The 22,257-nt window shown below is 31.5% G+C and overlaps 1 protein-coding gene and 1 long non-coding RNA gene across 5 annotated transcripts; one reads left to right on the top strand and one right to left on the bottom strand.

The window, feature by feature from the left end:
• Positions 1-246: 246 nt before the first annotated feature.
• Positions 247-2,823, bottom strand: LOC126654920 (uncharacterized). Its single transcript, XR_007632791.2, has 3 exons — positions 2,676-2,823; positions 1,467-1,558; positions 247-476 (listed from the first exon to the last, which is right to left on the bottom strand). It is a non-coding gene; the product is annotated as an uncharacterized LOC126654920 (long non-coding RNA).
• Positions 2,824-16,122: 13,299 nt separating this feature from the next.
• Positions 16,123-21,930, top strand: LOC126656095 (uncharacterized). 4 transcript variants are annotated; one of them, XM_050350579.2, is made up of 9 exons: positions 16,123-16,228; positions 16,420-16,567; positions 17,063-17,380; positions 17,534-17,756; positions 18,597-18,743; positions 18,850-18,974; positions 19,852-20,056; positions 20,705-20,961; positions 21,563-21,930. In XM_050350579.2, exons 2-9 carry the CDS (start codon positions 16,485-16,487, stop codon positions 21,729-21,731), a joined length of 1,527 nt encoding a protein of 508 aa, XP_050206536.1. In that variant the 5' UTR covers positions 16,123-16,228; positions 16,420-16,484; the 3' UTR covers positions 21,732-21,930. The 4 variants fall into 4 exon arrangements, with proteins under 4 accessions (XP_050206536.1, XP_050206535.1, XP_055959589.1 ...); XM_050350578.2 differs by having other exon boundaries at positions 19,849-20,056; XM_056103614.1 differs by having other exon boundaries at positions 16,173-16,256; positions 19,849-20,056.
• Positions 21,931-22,257: the final 327 nt, after the last annotated feature.

Genomic DNA, 22,257 nt, shown 5'->3' with positions numbered 1-22,257 from the left:
AAACGACACAAACATTTCAATCAAACACATATAGTCAATAAGGCTCGACTCTATACGCTGCAGTAGTTCCTAGGTACTTAAGGTCAAACAGACACTTTTCATAGACTGGCAGTGGTAACTGGACCAACTGCTCTGATACCAACTTTGTCACGACCCAAAATCGAGGGCCGCGACCGGCGCTAGGAAATGGGAATTGTAGTTCCGAATCCCGTAGCAAGCCTGAAATTCACTATAAATTTTTCGCAATTATGTTATAACACGGAAGCATTTAATTATGAAAACATTAATAGTTATTTTGTAAACACTGGCTACGTAAATCTAACATCGTTATAAACATTTTCCAAAACTATAATATTGTCCTAGGTCATGACTGGTCACACAATGTACTACTGCAGCGGTCACGGAAGTCGGACTGTACATGGCAAGACAGACTCCCGGCAAAACGATAGACTTCTAGTCACTCCAAGTCTAAGTACCTGAAATGTTTAAAAACCACGGGGTCAGCTTAAGCTGAGTGAGATATACCTTACTAACGGTATTATCACAAAATAACATCGCAAGTGAAAATCATTTATTCAAACAAACATAATATCATTATATTTCAAACAAAGAATTGATCCGATAGAAACCTTAATCTTAAACTCCTAACCTTTCCTAACATGTATCGTATTCATATCAAATCAATTTGATCCAAGTGGTACGGTCCCGAGATAGTTCAACCGAGTTACTCGTTACCACGTGGCATAGTCCCGAGATAGTTCAACCGAGTTACATCATGTCACTGCTTAATCCCAAGGTGTGAGTCCCGAGATAGTTCAACCGAGTTATTCACCAGATACGGGTCCCGAGATAGTTCGACCGAGTTACCTCGTATCTGCCAAAATTATAATCCTCCTTTCCGATACCCAAACATATTCCATTTCATAATCATATATTGAGCTCATGTCAAACAATTCTAAGTACAGACATCTAGACTCTTACAAACACCGGTGATCACACGGCCTATTGACGCCCAATAGGTAGCTTGTTTCTTCGGATCACACATCATTTTCAAGCATAGAACAAATAGCAATAACGATATACAAAATGTCAAACATAGAACAAACAACAACCAAAACACCACTCAATTTGATCCAACACCAAATATGTAATTCATTCCCACATATATAATAAATCAATTCACAATTTAATTATCAAACATAAACTATTAATATATATATATATATATATATATATATACTCGTCTATATATATATATATATATATATATATATATATATATATATATATATATATATATATAATAAGTCATATTCCGTGTATCTCACGGTAGAATAACCATTTAATTCATATAATTTCAAATCACAATAGTTATTATATAATGCGATGTATTTTTATAACTTATAAATAAAATATTTTATAATATACTAATAGCGTAATAATACGCGAGAGTAAAGTATACTCACTCCTTGCTTTCCAATCCAAATCATTTACATGCATTAGTCTTGGCCGAATACTCCTAGGCCAAAACCGTCGATCCCGTCGCCTCTCGGTTTGTCTGTCACAAACGAGGTTCAAAAAAATGCATTTAAATTAAATTGGCATTATAAAATCAAAACTACTAAATTAATATCTTAAGTTAAGTTCCCTTAACTTCAACCTATCTATAACGCTCAATTTATCCCTTAGAATCCTCTCAAACGTCCAAATTCACTTCGGCGCGTTTTTACGTCAATTTCGCCTTTTCGTTTTTAAATCTCAAAATGCTTAACCTTAATATATTTTTCCTTAGCATTTTGAGTTTAAAACAGCAAATACAATCCTTAGTGTCCTTACTTTAGGTTCACCCCTTTGACCTTAGTCGAAACGCACTTAATTCGCTAAACGTTTTCTATTGATTCTTGCTCGGTTCAAACACGATACAAAAACAACATTTGAAATTCGTTTAGCACCACTATTACCCTAAGTCATTAACCTTATTATCAACTTAGTACAGCCCCATTACACCTTCTATAACCATTTTATTTATTTATTTTGATATCACCCTTTTAACATAAGTTTCGTCATTTACGTTCTACGTTTAAAATGTCAATTTTATGGTTATTCTTTCAACGTTTTAATCGATTTAAATCAGCCTATAACTCAATATAATTACCTATGTATTCATTTCTAATCATGTCATAATCTTAAACCAACTTCAATTACAATTCACTAACATTTTACTCCAAAAACTGTTTTTAAAGTCTAGTTCGATTCCTAGTTTCGTAACTCCGTTAACTATCGAAACAATTACGCATTCGAACACGAACGGAGGGTGGCATCAGCCCCCTCCCCCTCAACTCAGCCCTCCCCTGTTTTGACAAGGGAGGGGCCGGCCAATGCCCTGGTGCGTCGCACCAGGGCTGCTGCTCACGGCAGCAACTCACCGTGCTTCGGCACGGTGAGAAATCCGGCCACCATGGCTGGAAAACAGCCACCAAACACCCTTTAATCTCACCAAATCATCAACCCAAACACAACTCTCACAACCTCATTCAACCACCCTTAATTTTAGTTTAAACTTAACCAAAATCATGCCAAAACTATTAATTCTAAGCTTATAACATCACTTTCAACAATTATCACCAAAACAGAAAATTACAGCAGCAACCCTAACCTTAAGATGAGATTTATACCTTGATTTATTGGGCTCAATCAGTAGGTATGGTTCTCCTCTTTCCGTTGCCGCAAGAATCGACCAAAACCGAGCTAAAACGAATAAGTTATGGTGAATTGAAGTTTGGTTTTCATATGGAGTTGAGAAAATGAAGATGGTGAGGGTTTGAGCTGAGAAAATGGGTGTATATTCTGATCTTAAATCATATAATTAACTATATATATTTATGGCAAAAATGCACTTGAACCCTTAATGAAGCCACCTCCTCAACATTTAGTCCTAAACTTTTTCTTTGCTCAATTTAGTCCAAAAATCACTCAATCGTTAAATCTCGATAAATTTCGTATTATTTATGTCCAAATAAATAATACTCTTCCGCCAACTCACTATTTAGACTCCGCTAATCGATTTTGCCAAATTTTGGCTAAAACGCTCAATTTTCCAATTTGAGCGAAAACGACGATTTCCGTCACTTTTTCGTCCTTATTTTTCTCTTATGAATATTGATATCCAAATTATCAATATTATTTTCTTAATTACTGATTCCCGTCAATAATTTATTTATTTAATATTTTTCGGGCAATAAAATTCCATTTTCTAATTTCTCGGGGACTTAATCTTATTTTTTTAACTCCAACTTTTCCTTAGTCCCGTTTAATTATTTTAGGCATTAAAAATATTGAAATTCCTTCTTTAAATTCCAATATCGACCTATCCTCGTCCTTAATTACTTAATTCCTTTGCTAACTCCCTTTTCTAGTCGCTCTGATCACTAATTTAAATTTCGTTGCTCACTTCGGCAACTTCAAACGTACGGGGTATTACAGGTTCCAACTATTATTCGTAATATCGTATTTAAATGTTTTATACGGTTTTAAAGGTTTTCCACTTAATAAATGTAGATAGTGGTATAAACTCATCTCAGTATATCTGACCCCATTGTTTTCCCAATTTCCCCCAGGGTTATGATCAGAGAGTCTGGTGATCTCCGCATTTACTTTTCCTCGGAGGTTCCTTTTATTTTAATAAACTGTAAAACTGTTTTATTCTTAGACCGCAGTAGTTGACTAGACGTCTTTATTATTATTACAGTTGTTTGTCGGATTGGTCTGACTAGTTATATTGCTCTGGCATGTTATATTTTTATTTCGGATTGTTTATGTTATGCCTATTTTTAGACTCAGAAGTGGATAAGCATGTTATATTAATTATTGAATATTATAACTGCTAGATTTAGGCTGAAGTCTCGGTTGCACCCGAGCATTGGTTTTCTGCAGGTTTAATTAAATTGTATGTTATAAGAAAGGCTAGCTACGGGTGTTGGTACTACATTACCCATGCCCTAGCGCCGGTCACGATTCATGAAAATGGGTCGTGATAGTTATGTGCTGAGTTAGTGATATGCACATGTGAGATATTATGAGTGTCTATGCGCATTTGACGCAGGACACTTGATTGATGGTCAGTGAAGGGAGCAGGGCTGAGCCGTGCTAATGATGGAGAAGGGTTGGCCATCAAGTGTTTCTAGATATGTTGGTTAGACTGTAGATCAGTGTTGTGTTCCTGATTACAGGTCTATAGTTTATATTATTGTTGCAGGGTAACATATCACTGTTATAGTTAATGATTGATACAAACTATGTTTCATATTTAAAGGGAAATTGTTTTGATATTCGTTTATATTTGTAAATGCTTTTGTGATGGACTTTACAAGTATTTTGTGTTGTATTAAGATGTTTTCTAGTATACGTTATTATATGATATACTTACTTTAAGTATGTAAATGCTTTATGCTTGTTATGTCTATTCACTAAGTTTTCGCTCATTTTAGTTGTTTTCAAACCTTCTCAGTTTGCAAGGCAATCTACAGTACAATTGACTAGAGAGGGAGTTGGGCTTGAGACATAGAGGTTGGCCACATCTCCGAGTTTTGAGATTCTTTGATGTTTTACATGGTCTAAGTAAGGCGAGATTTGACAATAATTTTCATCAAAACTCTCATGAGAAAATGTTTAACCTTTGGCATCACCTACACTTTCCAAACAACTTCATAGAGGTCCTTTATCCCTAAACAGGTTTGACCCGCTTCTTCTATACTTCCGAATTTATCACCACCAACATCCCACATTTTGGTCCTCTCATCATTGTATTTTGAGTTACTTCTTGATAAAAGAGGAAGATTATTATGAATAAAAACCAACTCTTCTGCACACTTTAGAGTTCACTTTTTTCTTCTAATCGAATGAATAAATGAATACGTATTCCAATTTCTTTCACAACAAAAGGAGGAACTAGGTTGCCCAAGAACTTTGAAAGCCAACTTTTGAAGTAATGGTGCACTAGAACAGAAATATGCCCACCATTTTCGGGGTTCACCTACCCCTAATAGAATCTGGATCTCCAAAAGGTCCAATTTTAAGAGAGAAACTATCATACTCATCATTAGCCTAAATTCTCTCTTCTTCACCAGAAAATATTCTTCTAATGCATTTTGTTATTTTGATAGAATCCTCTCCATCATATGGGGAGGCAATCTATCTTCCCCCTCCTTTAAGCCACTTGTCATTATAAAACTTTCAATAATAAAAAATAAGAATAATGTTATAAAAATTCACAAACTTTATACATTTTCTCAATTTAATCACGTTCTTTAAAATTTCTCATAAAAATACACCAACTTTCATTTTTTTTCAAATTCATACACGGTGCTGACGTGGCACTCATTTATTAGTGTAATTTACTGAGGTGTAAGTCGTTTTTAACTAATGAATGAGTGACATGTCAACAACGTGTATGAATTTGGGAAAAAATGAAAGTTGGTGTATTTTTATGAGAAGTTTTAAAGAACGTGATTAAATTGAAAAAATGTGTAAAGTTGGTGAATTTTTATGACAGTAACCCTAAAAAATATAACATAAGAAAATAAATTTAAAATAAAAAATATAATAAAAAATAAATTTGAGCCATTTTAATGAATTATCTTGGATTCAGTGAGTGAGCCAAACAATGAAGTGGAGTATTATTATTAGCTCAATGCTTAACAAGAATGGTATGCATCACAAAATAAAAAGACGATGGCTCATGTATTCCTTTCATGTTCAAAAATAACCATTTTTACTTTTTCAATCATAGTATCCCACATCTCATACACCAAATGAAGGCATGGCTTGTTTGTATCACAAACTGTAATCATATCATAAATTGGTTCAGTAAAAGCAAGTATATAAGCTACTTTATTCCACCAATATTCATCCAACACCACATCTCGAACAAAAGTGGCTCTTCCTCTATCATTGTATTTATATTCGACCCATTTCTCACTTAAAACCATTGATTCCAAAGCATGTCTAATAAGCTTAAATCTTTTATGCATGACAATTATAGAAGCAAAGCGAGTATCGGAAACATAAAGCAATTTCAAAGAGCTAAACCGATCAAATATAGCCAATCTCATCGAATGATTCATGATAAAATTCTTAATTTGTAAGTTTGCTCAACCAAAAATTATTCTGGGTGTTTACAAGAAGATCAAAAAATAAGAAACTGTATCAAGAATTATGTAAAAAAAAATAAGAAAATATCTAAATAAAATGCTTATCCTTCACTTGACCTAAGCAATCAAGACATTTCACAAACTTAGGACTAGATTCAGTAACAACCATTACGTTAATTAAAGGCCTTCTTTGTGGAGCACTTCATCCATCACTCACAATACTAATACCTTTTTCCCACAAAGTACTTCAAATAGGCTCCAATAATTTTCTACATTTTGCTTTTCTTGTCGAAGTAGTATGGTTCTTAATTTATTATACACATGAGCTACATATCCACCCAATGCATGATTAGCAACAAATGCATAGGAACTCACATAATAAGAATTTTTAGCAAAATTGAATGGTAAACCTCCAATGTAAAGTATTCTAGCAATTTGAGCATCTAATATACCTCTAGTTTGCATGTCAAAAGCTTTAACAAGAGGAGAATCGTCAATTTTATTTCTTTTTAAAACATGTGAAATATTTTAATCACAGTACAATGAAAAGGTTACAGAGTCAGAACTAGAAAAATTAGACAATGGGACTCGTTTTTATTGAGAATTTAAAATCCTATTTGCCCCTTCTTCTTCTTCTAACTTTTTCATATGTAAGATTGTATCGTTTTTAACTTTCTTACAACCATCGATTCCCTTTCCAGTTATTTTCAATAAACGAGCCTTTACTCTAGTGTAAGTTCATTGCTTTTTTTCATCATCCACTTACAATTTTCTCCCGTATCTCCCGTTTTCTCAAGTTTTCTAACATATTTTCATAAAGAAATACTCTCTCATCCCTCGTACTTTTTGGTGTGGCATTAACACTTTGACTCGAATTAGAACTTATATTATAATCCATAGTCAAACTGAAAATTAAAATAATATAATTAAATATATAATATAAAAAACATATTTATACATTAAAGGTATTAATTAACTAAGAGGATAAAGATAAGATTATAAATTTAACCAGCAATCATTAACATAATATGAAACCCAACTTACATGATTAAGACAAAATTGCTAGTTTTTAAATTTCTATGCATGAATCGAGTGAGTTTCATAATTTCTTAATCGTTGTTGGTTAGAAGTTCTAAGAATTAAGAAAAAATTGTAACGAATAAATAAAAAGACTGAAACATACTGTACTAAATTGCAAGAAAACAATTAATTTAAAGAAAAGTATAACCTGAAAATTGAATTAGAAAGCTTGTGTGTGGCCATCCAAGAAAGGAAAAAAATACTGTACGACTCTGATAAATATTTAGCATGGGTATTTTATTTTTGACAAATAATTATTATGGATATTGATTAGGTCCCTTTATTTATAAGTAACTTTTTAGGGCTTTTAACTATTTAAGAATTTTTTTTATTTAGGAAACGAGTTTCCAACTTTTAGTATTTACATAAACGGGCACAAAATGCTTTCGAAGAGTTTTTGAAACGGAAATGTTTCTGAAACGGGAAAACTCACCTTAAATGAGGTTTCCGTGCATCATAGGTATAGTGTATATATGTATGATATACTACTGATCTAAATGAATTTGAGAATTAGAATCTTATTCGTTTTGGTGCATGTTGGCTATTTTTTGCAAACTAGGTAGTTTTACGCTTAAATGCTTTGTCAATGGAATTAGTGATTTATAATGACTTATTTGAGTTGTTGTTATATTATTGTTTATGGAATGTTTTAAATCTGATCTTAAGAGCGTGGGTTTGGCGATGCATGTCAGACCGGTTTTGGGCTAAGTATTACGAATGCTTAATTGGCTTGATTTTATAAAAAGTATGTTAATTGATTTCAAATGCTTTGTTATGCCATGTGTTATTTCAATGATTATTAAGCATGCTATGGTTATTGTATGTTGGATTTTGGCTTAATTGATTGTGTTTGTCCGTTGGGGATTTTTATCGAATACTTTGTAAGCATGATATTTTACTTGAATTTTAATGTAGAATTTAAATTTCCTTTGTTTTGCAAATTGAGACTTCGGTTTATTATGGTGTTTTCGGATTTTTAAATGAATTGATTTACTCTGATTAGATGTTTGGATCGGGTTAGACGTGTGTCGCCCGACATGTGAGGTTAAACTTGAAAGTGGATAGCTTAGCTAACTCGCTACTCTGAAATTTTGAACATGGTTTTATGATTTTAAACTTTAGTTATTTAAAAGCTAGCACTTAGATAGATTTTTGGGTATAAAAGCTAGCACTTAGCTAGATATTTGGTATAATACCTACACTTTTTGAGTTTGTAAATGCTATAATATATTTTGGTTCAACAACTTCATCGTTGGTATAGAAGCTAGTTACAAGCTAGATTTTTGGTATTTGTTAGATAAACCTTTATAAGGTATATGTTAGGTAAAGTTTTTATAAGATATATGTAAGGCTTTGAATGTTGGTTTTTAATGCATTTCATATTTTCAGGTGGTTATTTACAATGGAAATTATAAATATATTATCAATTTAGTGTATGTCCTTAACTATTTTAATCTCTAAAATATCATGCATTATCAAATTATAAGTTTCATTATTATACTGTAATATCCCATATTTTGTGTGTATAAAATTCTATTGAAATGGATAAAATTCAAGATTTTATCGGGAGCTTACGACCTAGGAATCAATATTGTTATTATCGATTATTAGGCTAAAATAGTTATTTAGTAATTTTAGATATGTGGTATGTGTGAGTGCATGGATGACATTTTTATAATATTCGGCCACAATAATTAAAATTCGGTAAAAATATTAAAACGTTGACTTAATATGAAATTTGACTTTTAAAAGTTCAAACAAAAGTTAAAATAAAACGAAAACAATTTTTGAAATTTCTTTTTGTAGTTTTTCAAAAACCGACAAAAAGGATTATTGATATTTATTTTATTATTTTAAATGATAATAAGAGACAAAAAGGATATTGCCTTGAATTGATGTAGACATCTAAAGAGAGAAGTGTCCACATGCATGGGCATAAGATATTAAAAAAAATTGATTTATGCAAGAAAAAGGGAGTTAATTTGTGCAATTACTAAAAATAAAAAATAATTTCCTCTTTTTTTTGAGTAATACTATATAACCCAACATTTTTAATCCACCTTTTTGTACCGCCTGACGTGGCAATCAAAGAGTGAATTGATTAAATTCTGTTTTTTGAGATTTACACTTTTAGGTGGGAATTGGACGAATGAAACTTTGCCACATAAGGTGGCTTAAAAAAGTTGATTTAAAGTGTTGGGTTATAAAACATTTTCCCTCTTTTTATTAGAAGCAAACCAAAAGTCTTTGCTTTCTTTCTTCTTTAAAAAAAGACTATACCCACCATTTTTACGATATAAACCTTCATTTTCTTGTCAACCCTAGCTTTTGAAAAGGTAAATAATCTTCTTTAATTATTTGTTTAATTTTTATGAAGATATTTTTGGGTGTTTATATGAGGTGTTCAAATATTTGTGGGTGACAACTTAAAGTTTTAAAAATTTAAATTTTTTTCTTGTTTATGCTTATTTAGGATGATCAATTACATGGGTAGTGGTTATTTTCAAGTTTTAATATTTCAATCTAAAAGTTGTGTTTTACATGTTCTTGAATAAAGCTTAAAATTTTTGGTGTTTATGGAATTCGAAAATTTCATAGTTATTTTAGTGGATAAAACTTGATTTTCCTTAAAGAATTAATTGAGCATTTTAATTAATAACTAAAGCTGAAAATTTATAATTTTTAAGTGTTATATGAGATTTTTAAGCTAGATAAAGTGATTTAAATAAATAAATTAAGAGATTTAAATTTATACAGTATTGGCCGGATATTTTCATGAAATTTTTCAAGAAATGGACTTTGGAATTTCACATTTTTAATTGAAGTAATAATTTTATGTTTTAAAAGGCTTATGATTTGGATATTTTTAACTTTAAAAATCTGAAAATAATTATTTTGGAGGTGAATATGAAATTAGGAAGTTGATCATAATTTTTAAAAAATTTGGGTTTAATTATTTTGGTCTTGGCTGAAATAATTAAGGATCAATTAAGAGAAAATTTAACTTGAAGATTATGTTTAAATTGAGTTTAGTTTATGACTAAAAATTCTTACAGGTTTCTCAAAAATAATAAAAGATTTGAATTTTATTTTTGGGACTGAAATATGTTAATCAAAATTTAGGAGTTTAGTTAAAAATTAATGAACTCTAATTTGGTGTGGATTATGAGCTAATTAAATTATAACTTAATAAAAAGTTAATTTATTTTGGGGGAATGCCAAATATGTCTAGAAATTTTACGGATAATAGTTTATGGAATATTATGTTTATGCATGTAATTAGAATGTTATTAAAATTGATTATGTGGAAGTATGAATATATGCTTTTGGATTATGAAAGTTTAGAGTTTGTTGTAATTTTGTTTTTGTTGGCCGAATCAATGATGAAATAAAATAGGAATTATTTGTGTAAAATTTCATGAATTATTTTGTGGTTAGACATTTTTGTATGCATGGTGGTATGTTATAGTGGTTAAAAATGATAAATGATAATCTATGTTGTGTTGGCCGAATTTTATGGGGTTTATTTGATAATTTTTGGTAAAATTATTTGATGAGCTAGTCATATATGCTTATGTGCTTAGTTGATGAATTAACCAAATGTTGGTTGATTTATTCCATGGTATTAGGTTCTAGTGAAGTTAATTTCATGTTTGTATTGAAATTAATATTTTTGTAATTTTTGGTGTTTAGGTGGTAGAGAGGGGGGTAGTGGTCGGTGAACCACTACCGGCCGGTGAACGGAGCACGGTGGCTCTGATCTACCGAGTCATGACATGGTTAGGTCAAGCCCACCCCAAACCATTAAGGACTGGGGCCAAAATGAGGCCAAGACCGTGTCGAGAGAATTTCCGTATAAATATTTGAACCTAAGGGCCCCTTTGAAATGAATGAATTCCATGAAATTATGTGGAATTCATTTGTAATTCTAATTTTTTGTGTTTGGAATAAATGAACCTATTAAAACAATTTTTAGAATTGAAATTCTGGAATTGGTTTTAGTTATAATTTGAGGAATTGCAAATCCAACTAAAATAGATGGAATTTGCAAATGAATTCCAAAAATTTAAAAGAACAATTTTATTTAACTAATTTGTCCTTATTTTATAAAACTATTTTTTTTATTTTCTTTCACCTTTTATTTTTATTACTATTTTTTTCTTTCTATTTTTTCTTTCTAATTTTCATCTCCATCTTTTGTTTGTAGTATATTTTTATTTTTTATTTTCAAAAGTTATTATTAATTATTTTATACATCTTAATCATAATACTAGTGACTTTAATATTATTAATTTTAAATATTTGTATATATATATAATATTTAATAAACTAATATTATTAAAAAAAAAATTAATGTTATTTCTATTTTCAAGATATTTTTAATAAAATGTCTATAAGGTTAATATGGGAACAAGGTTACAAAGAATTCAATTCTAGAATTCATTCCAAACATAAATATATGGAATTCATTTCAATTCTAAATTTCGTATTCTTTCATTCCAAACGGTGTAATTCATTTGTAAATGATTTCCATGTAGAATTCATTTATAAATGAATTCCAATTCACAATCGGAATTATTCCAAAGGGGGCCTAAGACCGTAGACAGGCCAGCCTAAATTTGGACTTAAAATAAATTTAAGATTTATTTGATTATTTTAAAATATGATTAAAAGAATAAAATGAATTTTTATAGTCCTAAAAATTATTATTTTTCAAAATGGACTTAACTGGACTTAGAATAAATACTAGGCCCAAACTTGTTAAATTCAAATAAAAAGCTCTAATTGGTTAAGTTATGAATTAATAGACTAAGTATCATTTAATTAAATTGGACTTTTATTAAAGGACTATATATTAAATAAGAGACTTAGACTTGTTAATATTTACTAAGATGGATTAAATAAAAATATGAATTAAATTAATGACGGAAAAAAATATTATTAGTTCGGTATAAGGTAAAATGAACGAGAAATTTTAGTAGTTAATAAAGGGCAAAATGGTAATTTGACCTAAAGGACGTAGAGTGAACCAAACCGAACCTTGAATTGATTTGAATTTCCTAAGTCGGACCCGAAATCGAGAAAAGATTTCATACGTTTTGAAATCCGATTAGTTATTGTATTTCTGTAAATGTTTAGAGGTCATATTTTAGAATAAGTTTTCCTTCTATGAATCTACTCAAATTTCAAGATGTGACGAAATGTCAATCTTCGATGGAGCGTACTTATAGAGCGTCGGTTGAAATAGACTGAGGAGCTAGTGATGGAACAATGCGGTGTAAATTATTTTGTGGACGACAGTCCGTGAGCTTATATTTTTACATGCACGTATTAAAGTAATAAAAATATATTACTCTAATAAGAGAATATAATTATTATAAAGTATTTTTAAGTATATCGTATCAATATATATATATATATATATATATATATATATATATATATATATATATATATATATATATATATATATATATATATATATGTATGTATATATATATATGTATGTATATATATAAATGTATATATATATATAAATGTATATATAATTTAAAGGTATGATTTGTGAAACAAATAAAGTATGATCTGGTCATGGTTTAACGAAACGTGTCTTTCTATTGGGCAGTAATAGGGCTATGTGATCACTAGCTAAAAAGGTTGTGTTTATTTATTTATTGTGCGTGAATAATTGTGGTAATTCTGAGGCGACGGCCTAGATATAGATGGAGATTTCTGAGACGACGGTCTAGAATCCCGAACAGATTGAAGACACAGTGGGGAAAGAGGTCCAGTCGAACGATCTAAAGACTAACGACGAAAGAACGAGTGAGTTCGGTCATTAGATCTATAAATGGAGTTGAAAACGACCTAAAGTACGGTTTAGGACTGTAAAGATTTTTGATGAATAAACTAGTGGCAAAAGAATGTGTGAATTCAGCCGTCTAACTCGTTTGAGATAAGTCTGTACAGAGACTTACATGATTGAATGTTTATGATTAAATTGTGAAATTATGTTTTTGAGATCCAACTAGTATCATTATTTTGATATACGCATTTTAAGTTGTGTTTGTTTTGTTTAATATGCGTGTGTACAGTTGCGAACTCACCAGTATATCTGACCCACGTTGTTATACCCTTTTTCAGGCACGTAGACTGTCATTTTAATAGGACTTCATATTCTTGCTCCGTGAAATTTCTTTTTGGTCAATGTGGTACTTTGTGAATATTATCTAGTAGCGCTGCAGTAGATCAGTCTACATAGACAAACGCCTAGCATGCTTTTGTTTTGCGATGATTTTCCACGAATCAACTTTGCTTTAATTTTATCGCATGTTTATTATATGTATGTATGCATGCTTATGTTTGTTTTGTAGTACGATGCTTCTCGTGTACGTGTGGTACCGAGATATGCGTATAAACAGTTGGAAACCGTAAAGGCATCGTTATAGTATGTTTTAAAGTGGGCCCGACGTGGCACATGCATTTATGTTATGTATGACTTTCATGGTTATCGATTTTGGAAGGAATGATGTTTTTATCACATTTTAAAACGATATCAAAAGTTTAAAGAACTGTCTAATAGAATGATGGTTTTCTGAAAGTTGAAATTGGAAAAGAGTTTTATAATTAATTCCGCGAAAAATTTACACCCAGTTTTTAAATAATATAACGAGGGTTTTTAGAAATGGTATTTTGAAACCGTTTGTTTTTAGGAGTTTTGATTTAATCGTTTAGGCATTAAATCTATCTTTTCTAGGCATTACCAAACATGAATAAGAGCATTAAACATCCATATTACATCTATCTTTTTAGGAAATTAAACAATATGACACAAGCAAATTTAAATGCAATTGTATAAGTTTTATGCATATATTCTCTAGCAGCATTCACTGGCTCACTTTTCTTCTTGTCTAATTTCTTTACTTTGCCAAATTCCCCCTATAATTTCAAAACTTATGTCCATAAATCTCTTGAATTACAGTTATGTTTGCTGTTAATAACCTTCATAAGCTCTCATGTCTTCCATGAGCTCACTTATGACATCTTTAACTTTGCTAGTAAAGGGAATATCATACCATTTAAAAAACCGACATCCAACATTCTAATCAAAATCGTTTCAAACAAAAAATATATTTAATACTGTGCTCTTTGAGTAATGGAGATTTTAATCAAATCCATCAAACACAAAGACTTACCTTGTAATTAATACATCTGTAAAACCTCTTTCCTGAGTTCTTTTCAGTCCATGAAGTGAACCTGGCAGCTTTTTGATTTCTTCCACCTCCAATAATAAATCTGCAAAATCATCGCCTTCTTTCGTAATTATATTCGAAGTTGGTATGAGTTCCGTCATTGCTCGGTTTAGAAGACGAAGAAGAAGATGTCATAACTGCCAATTTAATGTTTAGACAAGTCCTATCGAAGCAATAAGAAATTTAAGGTTTTAGAAAATTGAATAATTGGGGATGGATTGATAACTGTATTTAATGAGGAAGATGGATTTACTACTATGTCATAGTGCGGTTCAATTGTACCAGCATGTCATTAATGAATCATCCACGTAGGAAAGAGATGACATAAAATCTAAATTGGTTAATCCCGTTTACTAGATGTGACATAAATACGCCGGTTTTGCAATGTTAGGGGTGTACTTAAGCTACAACAAATTTAGGGACAAATTCGGGCCTTGGAGTAAACATTAGAGTCTAAACAAATATTTTCTCAAAAATTGAAAAAAAATGCACAATCATAAGAAAACAAACATCTTAGGATATAACACAATCATATAATCAATTTTTATCAAAAAAATAAATCGCCCACTCTCTCTCTCAAAATAAATCCTCTCCCTTCTCTTTAAAAATAGAAATTAAAACTATAGTTTTGAGGAGATGGTTTTGACTTTGTGGATGGAAAACCACCTCCTCCACCCTTTAATCTATTTTTTTTCTTTTCTTAATGAAGTTCATTTAGTTTGTTTGTAAAATAAAAACGCCAAACTTGAAGATCTCTCCTATTTTTTAAAGTTCGAATGAATAATCTTTCAGGAAAAGGTTTTTTTCTTGGTCGGAAAACCACCATTTTGTTTTTTCTTATGGGGTTCTTCATATATTTTTGATTTGGGAGTTTTTATTCCTCTTTAAATCGGTGGAAGGATCTTTAATCCGATTAAAGTTGTTGAGTCCCTTGATCGAATCTAAAATCCTCAACTTAAAAAGTAGAAGAAATAGAATCCTTATATGTAATTTTTTAGGGGTTGGAAGAAACTAATTTTTGGTTGAGGTAGTTTTTAGGAGGTTGAAAATCACTTTTTTAAACTAGCTGTTTGTTCAATGCTCTAAAATTGAAATCTTAAAAGTTTTTAATTTATTTATTTTATTTAAAGTCTTTTGTTAATGATTTCTAATGTATGCATTACATTTATCTCTTTGATTCTTATTGAAGTGAAAGTTTGGAAAGTTAAAACTTTAAGGATCAAGTGATTTTATAGTTTCAATCGGAAAAAAATAAATTAAAGTCCCACTACTCACTAGTTGAGGGCCTCAAATAAAAAAAAAATGGAGGTAACATCTTTATGGATCAAAGATTTTATTTTTTTTTGTTCGCTCATTTTTTACTTAGAGTTCTATAATTTTTTTTATTTGTTTATTAGATAAAATTTCGAAAGTCTATTTGGTGGTTTGTGTAACACTTTCATTTTGTATTTTAATTTCTTTTTTGAAATAAAAACATCTAGTAGTTTTTTCAATTTGTTGAAAAACCGTTCATTTATGTAATTTTCGTTATTATTAATGAAAATTTTAGCCTTTGACAAAAAAAAAAAAAAAAAAAACATCTTGGGATTAATGGATTTTAAATAAAAAAAATTTAAAATAAAAAAGAAAAGTTTTTAAAGAAAAAAAAATGGAAAAAACAAAAGACAAAAAACAAAAACAAGGCTCGCAAACAGGGAGCTAGCGACTATGAACTAGCGAGCCAAGCCAGTGATAAAATAGAAGCAGGTACGCACAATTCCAATCCGAATCCTTGGTAAATTTCATTCTTAACCTCTTCTCATAATCCAATCGATACTGCAGCAAAAGAAATTTAAAACTCATAATCCTTGCCTAACCCTAATCCTATTTGCTCTTAGAATTTACAGTAGTTATAAATGACTGCATTTTCAACTAATTCAATTTCTAATCAATTTTAGTTGAGGAGCTGATTGGATTGAAAAGAAATGTGCTGATTTTGAGAAGTTAAATTTGTGTGAAAGCAATGGCAGCGTCGTCATCATGTGTGAAGTGGCATATGTGGAGAAGCTGTGTTGAAGAGAAACCCCTTTCCACTCCAACAAAGAAGTAATCATATCTTCCTACATTTGATTTTTTTTATTTGGTTATGAATTTATCATTCTTTGCCCTAATTGCATCTTATTTTTATACTGTTGTTTCGTTTTATTATCGAAATTTAGCTTATGCATAGAGATCAACCTTTAGCAGTAATCTAGGTAGCACGGACACGGACACTGCGAAACGATCCTTATTTAAGATTTATATGTTAAAATTGAAGTTCTGTCCGAAACGCCAAGTGTCCGATACGTTTTCTAAACATGAAATGTTGATTGAGTGAGGTGTTTGTGCTATCTGGGCAGTAATTTAAGATAAAAAAAGGGAATTGTGTGGGCTGCGTTTTGGTTTGGAATTAAAATAGTTAACTGAACCAAAACTCAAGGTGTTTCCTATCTCCTGAATACTGTTGCGTTTGAAGAACTATACCTCTTTGACAGTATTGAAGGTGTTATGGAAGCTGTAACTGTGTTGAAATCTATGCATTTATGTTTTTATTGGCAACAGGAAGTTATCCCAAGGGAGCTGTAAAGTTGTCAACTTCCATTCTCGAAGAACCTGCAGCTTTGGACTCTCGTATTTGAAAGCTAGTCCTTATTGTATTAGGGATACGTCATTGAGGCTAAGTTGCTTGGGATCTTTGGTTGACCTTGACGGTGTTACAGCATCCGATTTTGTTGCTATTAGTGACCAGTTGCTTTTGATGACCACTGTGGTGCTTACGTACATGGCAGGAGTCATTCCTGTTAAGAAATCTAATGTCACTTCTTCGGGGAATTTTTTGGATGACAACTTAGACCGCGAAAGTGCAACGTCTTCTGGTAGGTAAGGGTAAGGGAATTAAAAATTCAATAAGAAAATATATATTTTTTATTTTTTATATGGCACGTTTTATGGTTTTCTGAAGATAAGAATGGAAATTATTATTTATCTGTGCTTTTCTTGTAATTGATTCAACTTATTATCTCTTGTTTCCAGTGCTAAGAAGAATGACGATCATGTTAATTCAAAGTATGCATGGGATGCAGTAAAGGAAAAGCTTCTTGATTCGCTTGATACTATAAAAAACAAGAACAAGCTAGGAAACAAATTGCTTGAAATTGAGCAGCAACAAGCCAAGCGACCACTAAGTTTGTCTGCTGTATCCGATGGTCCCAACTTGCGGCTGCTCTGGGCTTCTTTTAAGCAGCTCGAGGATGAGGCAGGCACTGTCTCTGTTTTGTTTCTTTCTCTTCGTTTTCTTTGTTTTTGCATCAACCACAATTAACTCTTAATACTAATTTGATAGGCCAAAGGACCACCGAGTCACATCTCACATGACTTAACGTGCTAGTTTTGGGATAATGGGCTAGATGAGCCTTTAGGGGCTCGAAAGATCCTGTTGGGAAAGAAATTCCTAAAGATTATTGATTAGAATGACTCTTTCAGTTGTAATTACAGGACTGGCTGTTAGCTGTGTGATTACAATCTTGCAAATTGGTATGCAGTTTGCGACTCAAATTACCATTTCTCAAAATATACTTTTATTTTTCTAGGGTTTGTCAATCAAATGGACTGCATAATGTATCTCTCCATTTAATAAAAGATTTGGTTAGGCAGCTTCTTTTTTATATGAAATTGCTAGTTTTATTCTGTCAAAAAAGGAGATAAAGGTTCCAATATTATAATGCAAACCTAGCCCCAGTTTGTGCATTTACTCCTACAAGTACTTCATTACAAAAAGGGTAAAATTGCAGAGGTACATTTGCTACCGAAATTCAATTTCAAGACGCTGTCTTAGGGCTACCCTACCATTAAATGACTTTTTCTAGTGAATGCTATTGACGATTAGGTTCTATGAAGGTACTAAAAATTTCAAATTTAAAGTTATTTAAGTTGCTGTAGCCTGTAGGAAAAGCCGAAATGTATTGGAAATTAGATATCGCTGGACATGGAGGATATTTGACCATGGAGGTCCAAGATTGTTTGATGTATGTAAGCATGCATTTCTGTCATTTATTAGTATTTTGGCAATTACAGATACCATAAATGTATTTTGCAGGTGAATAGTGTTTTAGGCAATTGTGAGGCTCTTGATTTGGACGATTGGTTGACTATTTTTCCTGATATTATTCAAAAATCCTGTGACCGTTTATGCATGTCTTGGCTATTAGAGGAACTTCACCTTGAAAATAAGAAACCAGATGAGGTATTGATTGGAAGAGCTTTATTTATATAGCTATATGATTTTTTAGACATCAACTGTTCAGAAAGAAGTCTCTTTTCTGTTCATCCTTTTAGTTTTCCTTTTTCAGGGAATTGTCTCTTTGATGATTCAGAAGTTTAAAGGAGATGAAACTGTTCTGCAGAATATAAGAAAGTCAGGCAAGGAAGATCTTTATGCTGAATTATTATACTTTCTCAGATTTGGGTCTTTCAGGTAACTTTGGTCATAAGTTTTCTGTTTGTCTCTTTTAAACCTTGTCAATTTTTGTACTGCTCATCTGGAAATATTAGTCAAGGATCACTAAAAATGTTTTATGTCAAGATTGCAATTAAATTGGTTTGGAGATAACATGTGCAATTCTAGATGGTGCTGCATCTGCATGTCAGGTTTTCTGAATATTTTAAGCTAAACCCATGTAGAGGCCCTTATATTATAATATTTTTGTTCAAAAAGCCCCTGTACTATTTTTTTATTCTTCAGGTCCCTCTACTTACATAATTTTTGATTTTCAGGTCCTTTTTTAGTTTTCTCCAGTCCCTTAACTTACAATTTTTTTGTTCCTCTAGTCCCTCAAAAGGACCTGAAAATCGGAATTTTGCCAAGTACAGGGATGTGAAGAACAAAAAAATAGTACAAGGGCTTTTTGAACAAAAATGATATAGTACAAGGGCCTCTAAATGGGTTTAGCCAATATTTTATTACAATCTTATTTGTTTCGGTTAAGATGATTATTTTTCCTTGAGTTACAAGACATTGTTTTTCAAAGGAAGTGTATGGAAGATGAACTATTTTTGATGCACAAACATATTAAGGAAATATAAATGGATGCAAAATATCATTCACATGACATGCTGGCGTGAGGATTTCCATCTGCCTGTTTAGCATGCCCACATTGCATGTTCTGACAATTTTATCCAAGTGGCCATCAACATATACTATCTTAATGTATTTCCCTAAACAATGGGTAAAGAGAGTTTTTTGTTTGGTACCCATGTGATTATCTGTTGATCTTCCAGAAATGAAATTTTGTTTAGCTTTCATCCTGAGGTCCCTGTAGATATTTACTATGATGTTCTCTTCACTTAAGTAGGAAGAGCAGTTGCTTTGATCAGAGCTTGTTTTCTTCACATGGAGAGTCCATATTGGAAGATTTGGTGATTACTTTAGCAGATGGCGTAGCCAGTGCTTATTTGGAGCTTATTTCTGTAGATGGAAATTTGTCAAATGAAATGAATGACCTGGGGATTGTTATGTGTAATCTATCAACTCGAGAACTCCAAAGATTGCGCAATGAGGTATAAATAACTAGTTTTTTGTTTCAGATATGACTATTTTTCTGTTTATTTGTCTTTAGTACAGAAGTTGGTTTAATAAGTGAAATGGTTGTTAGGATTTCGTTATCCCTGTATTTATTGCTTCATTACCATAAATATCTTTTTTTGCTGTCTTTTACTATTTACTATTGTCGGAGATATCATGTTACGTGAACGTTTAGTGTTAGCCAGAGAAAGTTGTTCACACATTAATTTTTATGTAATGAACTTAGTAGGTGACTATGAAATGGTAGTGAATTATTAAAAGAGTGCAGATTTTTTTGTATCTTTTTATTCAATGAGGTATGATCTGTTACATTTTAAAGCTTATTTGAAAATGATTCATGTTTCATAGGATCAGTTGATTGATAGAGGGAAGTCAATGGATGACTTTGAATTCTCAAAAGGAAAGATTCATGCAAATTTTTACACATTTTCCTTTCTTCTTTTCTGTACTCTTCTTTGAGGTTGTGATGAAGAAAGTAGGAAAGTTTTTCTGAAGTGTTTGAAAATATTGATTTCTAGGATTTAGAGATTGAACTTCTTTTGTTTAGTTCATTTATGAGATTTCCAAATATATGGACTTTTGGCACAAATATGTTAAGATTTAAAGTTTTTTGTTTTCTCTAGGTGTCTTTGAATCAATGGTTGTATCAAAATGTGGAGGCAATTGTATCAATGTATGAGGATCGATTTGACCTACGCACTCTGAAGTCCAAAGTCATTACAGAACCAAGCCAGACTGAGACTGAAGAAAATTCTAGTTGGTGGAAGAAACTTACACAGAGACAATCTAGAAGGTTGTCTTTATCATTATCCTATGTCGTCATAAGCCAGTTCTCAATGCCTGTTAAACGGACCAAGGAACTAAGGGCATTGACAGGGTGGTATGTCTTATATCTTTGATCCTCCTCTTTTCCCCCTTGCATATGAAATTGACATGTCCGCTATTTGTGGATCCAAACTCTTATTTGAAACATATAGCTGTTTTGCACAAACATAACGGTCTTATGTTTAATTTCCGTCAAATATAAAACTAACTTTTGTGGTTTGAACTTCATATTGCAAATCTTTTACATAAAATCATTCAGGATACCAATGAGTTCAAATGAGGTTAGCGGTGGCTAAAGTGGAGCTTTTGAGCTCGTGTCAATCTATTATCCTGTTGTAGCCTCTCTTTATTTTTATCTTTTCTTTTGGAGTGTCTTCTGGGATTTCTGGAGGACGAATTTATTATTTTTAATCAAATTGGATGGATGAACTAAATTTCCTTGAGATATGGTGAAATGCTAGTTCAGGACCAGGTATTCTGTAACAATTGATCAGATTGTGCAGCTGTTTTATTTTAGCCTACGGCTGACCAGATTAGCGCCATTAGAACATCAATTTTAGCCTACGGCTCTACACTTTCTTTTAAATATATGTGTATATAATTACAGGCCGAAATACTCGTCTTTTTTCTTCTAAATAAGTTTAATTGTTTTGCAGGAGATATTATTTCAGTCTATACCTGGAGTTATCTGATATAGGCATGCCATTGGTTAGAGGTGTGATCAACAAAGTAAGCAGTGGGATATCGTTCTTTCTAGTATCCTTGATTGGGAGGTCATTAGGTCTGATTTACACCGGAATTAGGCAGTCTCTGCGATGGAAGTGATATTAAAAATCACGATGGAAGTGAGATATTAAGGAATCTTGTTTCTACTTTTGGTTCCGGTATAATTTTGTTTCTTCTGCTTGATTTAACAGCAGCTACACATTAACTTCCAACATCCATTCTTTTTTGAGCTGCTTGCAGCATCTGCTAAATCTTTTTTTTGAATAAATATCAGTAGCTGCGTCATCGGCTGGAATTACAATTTTTTTTTTTGGTTAAGTTTGATTTTGAAAGTAAAAATATTTCTGGTCGTTTCGGTACAAGCTGAATCAAAATTTCATTCGAACCGATTGGTTAGGTTCGATTGAAAATTTTAAAATTCTTAAAAAAAGTTTAGCTCTTTGGAATGTGGACTTGATTATAGAGGAAACTAGATGTGGCACTGTTAATTAAGAAAATAGTCTGAATATTAGTGAGTGAATATTTTGCTGAAATGCGCTTTTTGGGGTTTATGTCTGCAAAATTGTGTTTTACTCGGATATTAAACTTCCAGTGTGACTTAGTTTATCTAAAATTAGAGAAAGAA

Source organism: Mercurialis annua, linkage group LG7, assembly GCF_937616625.2.
Source record: "Mercurialis annua linkage group LG7, ddMerAnnu1.2, whole genome shotgun sequence".
Lineage (NCBI taxonomy): Eukaryota > Viridiplantae > Streptophyta > Magnoliopsida > Malpighiales > Euphorbiaceae > Mercurialis > Mercurialis annua.
Note: the sequence above shows the minus strand (reverse complement) of the source record. Positions and strands in the feature narration are given on the sequence as shown.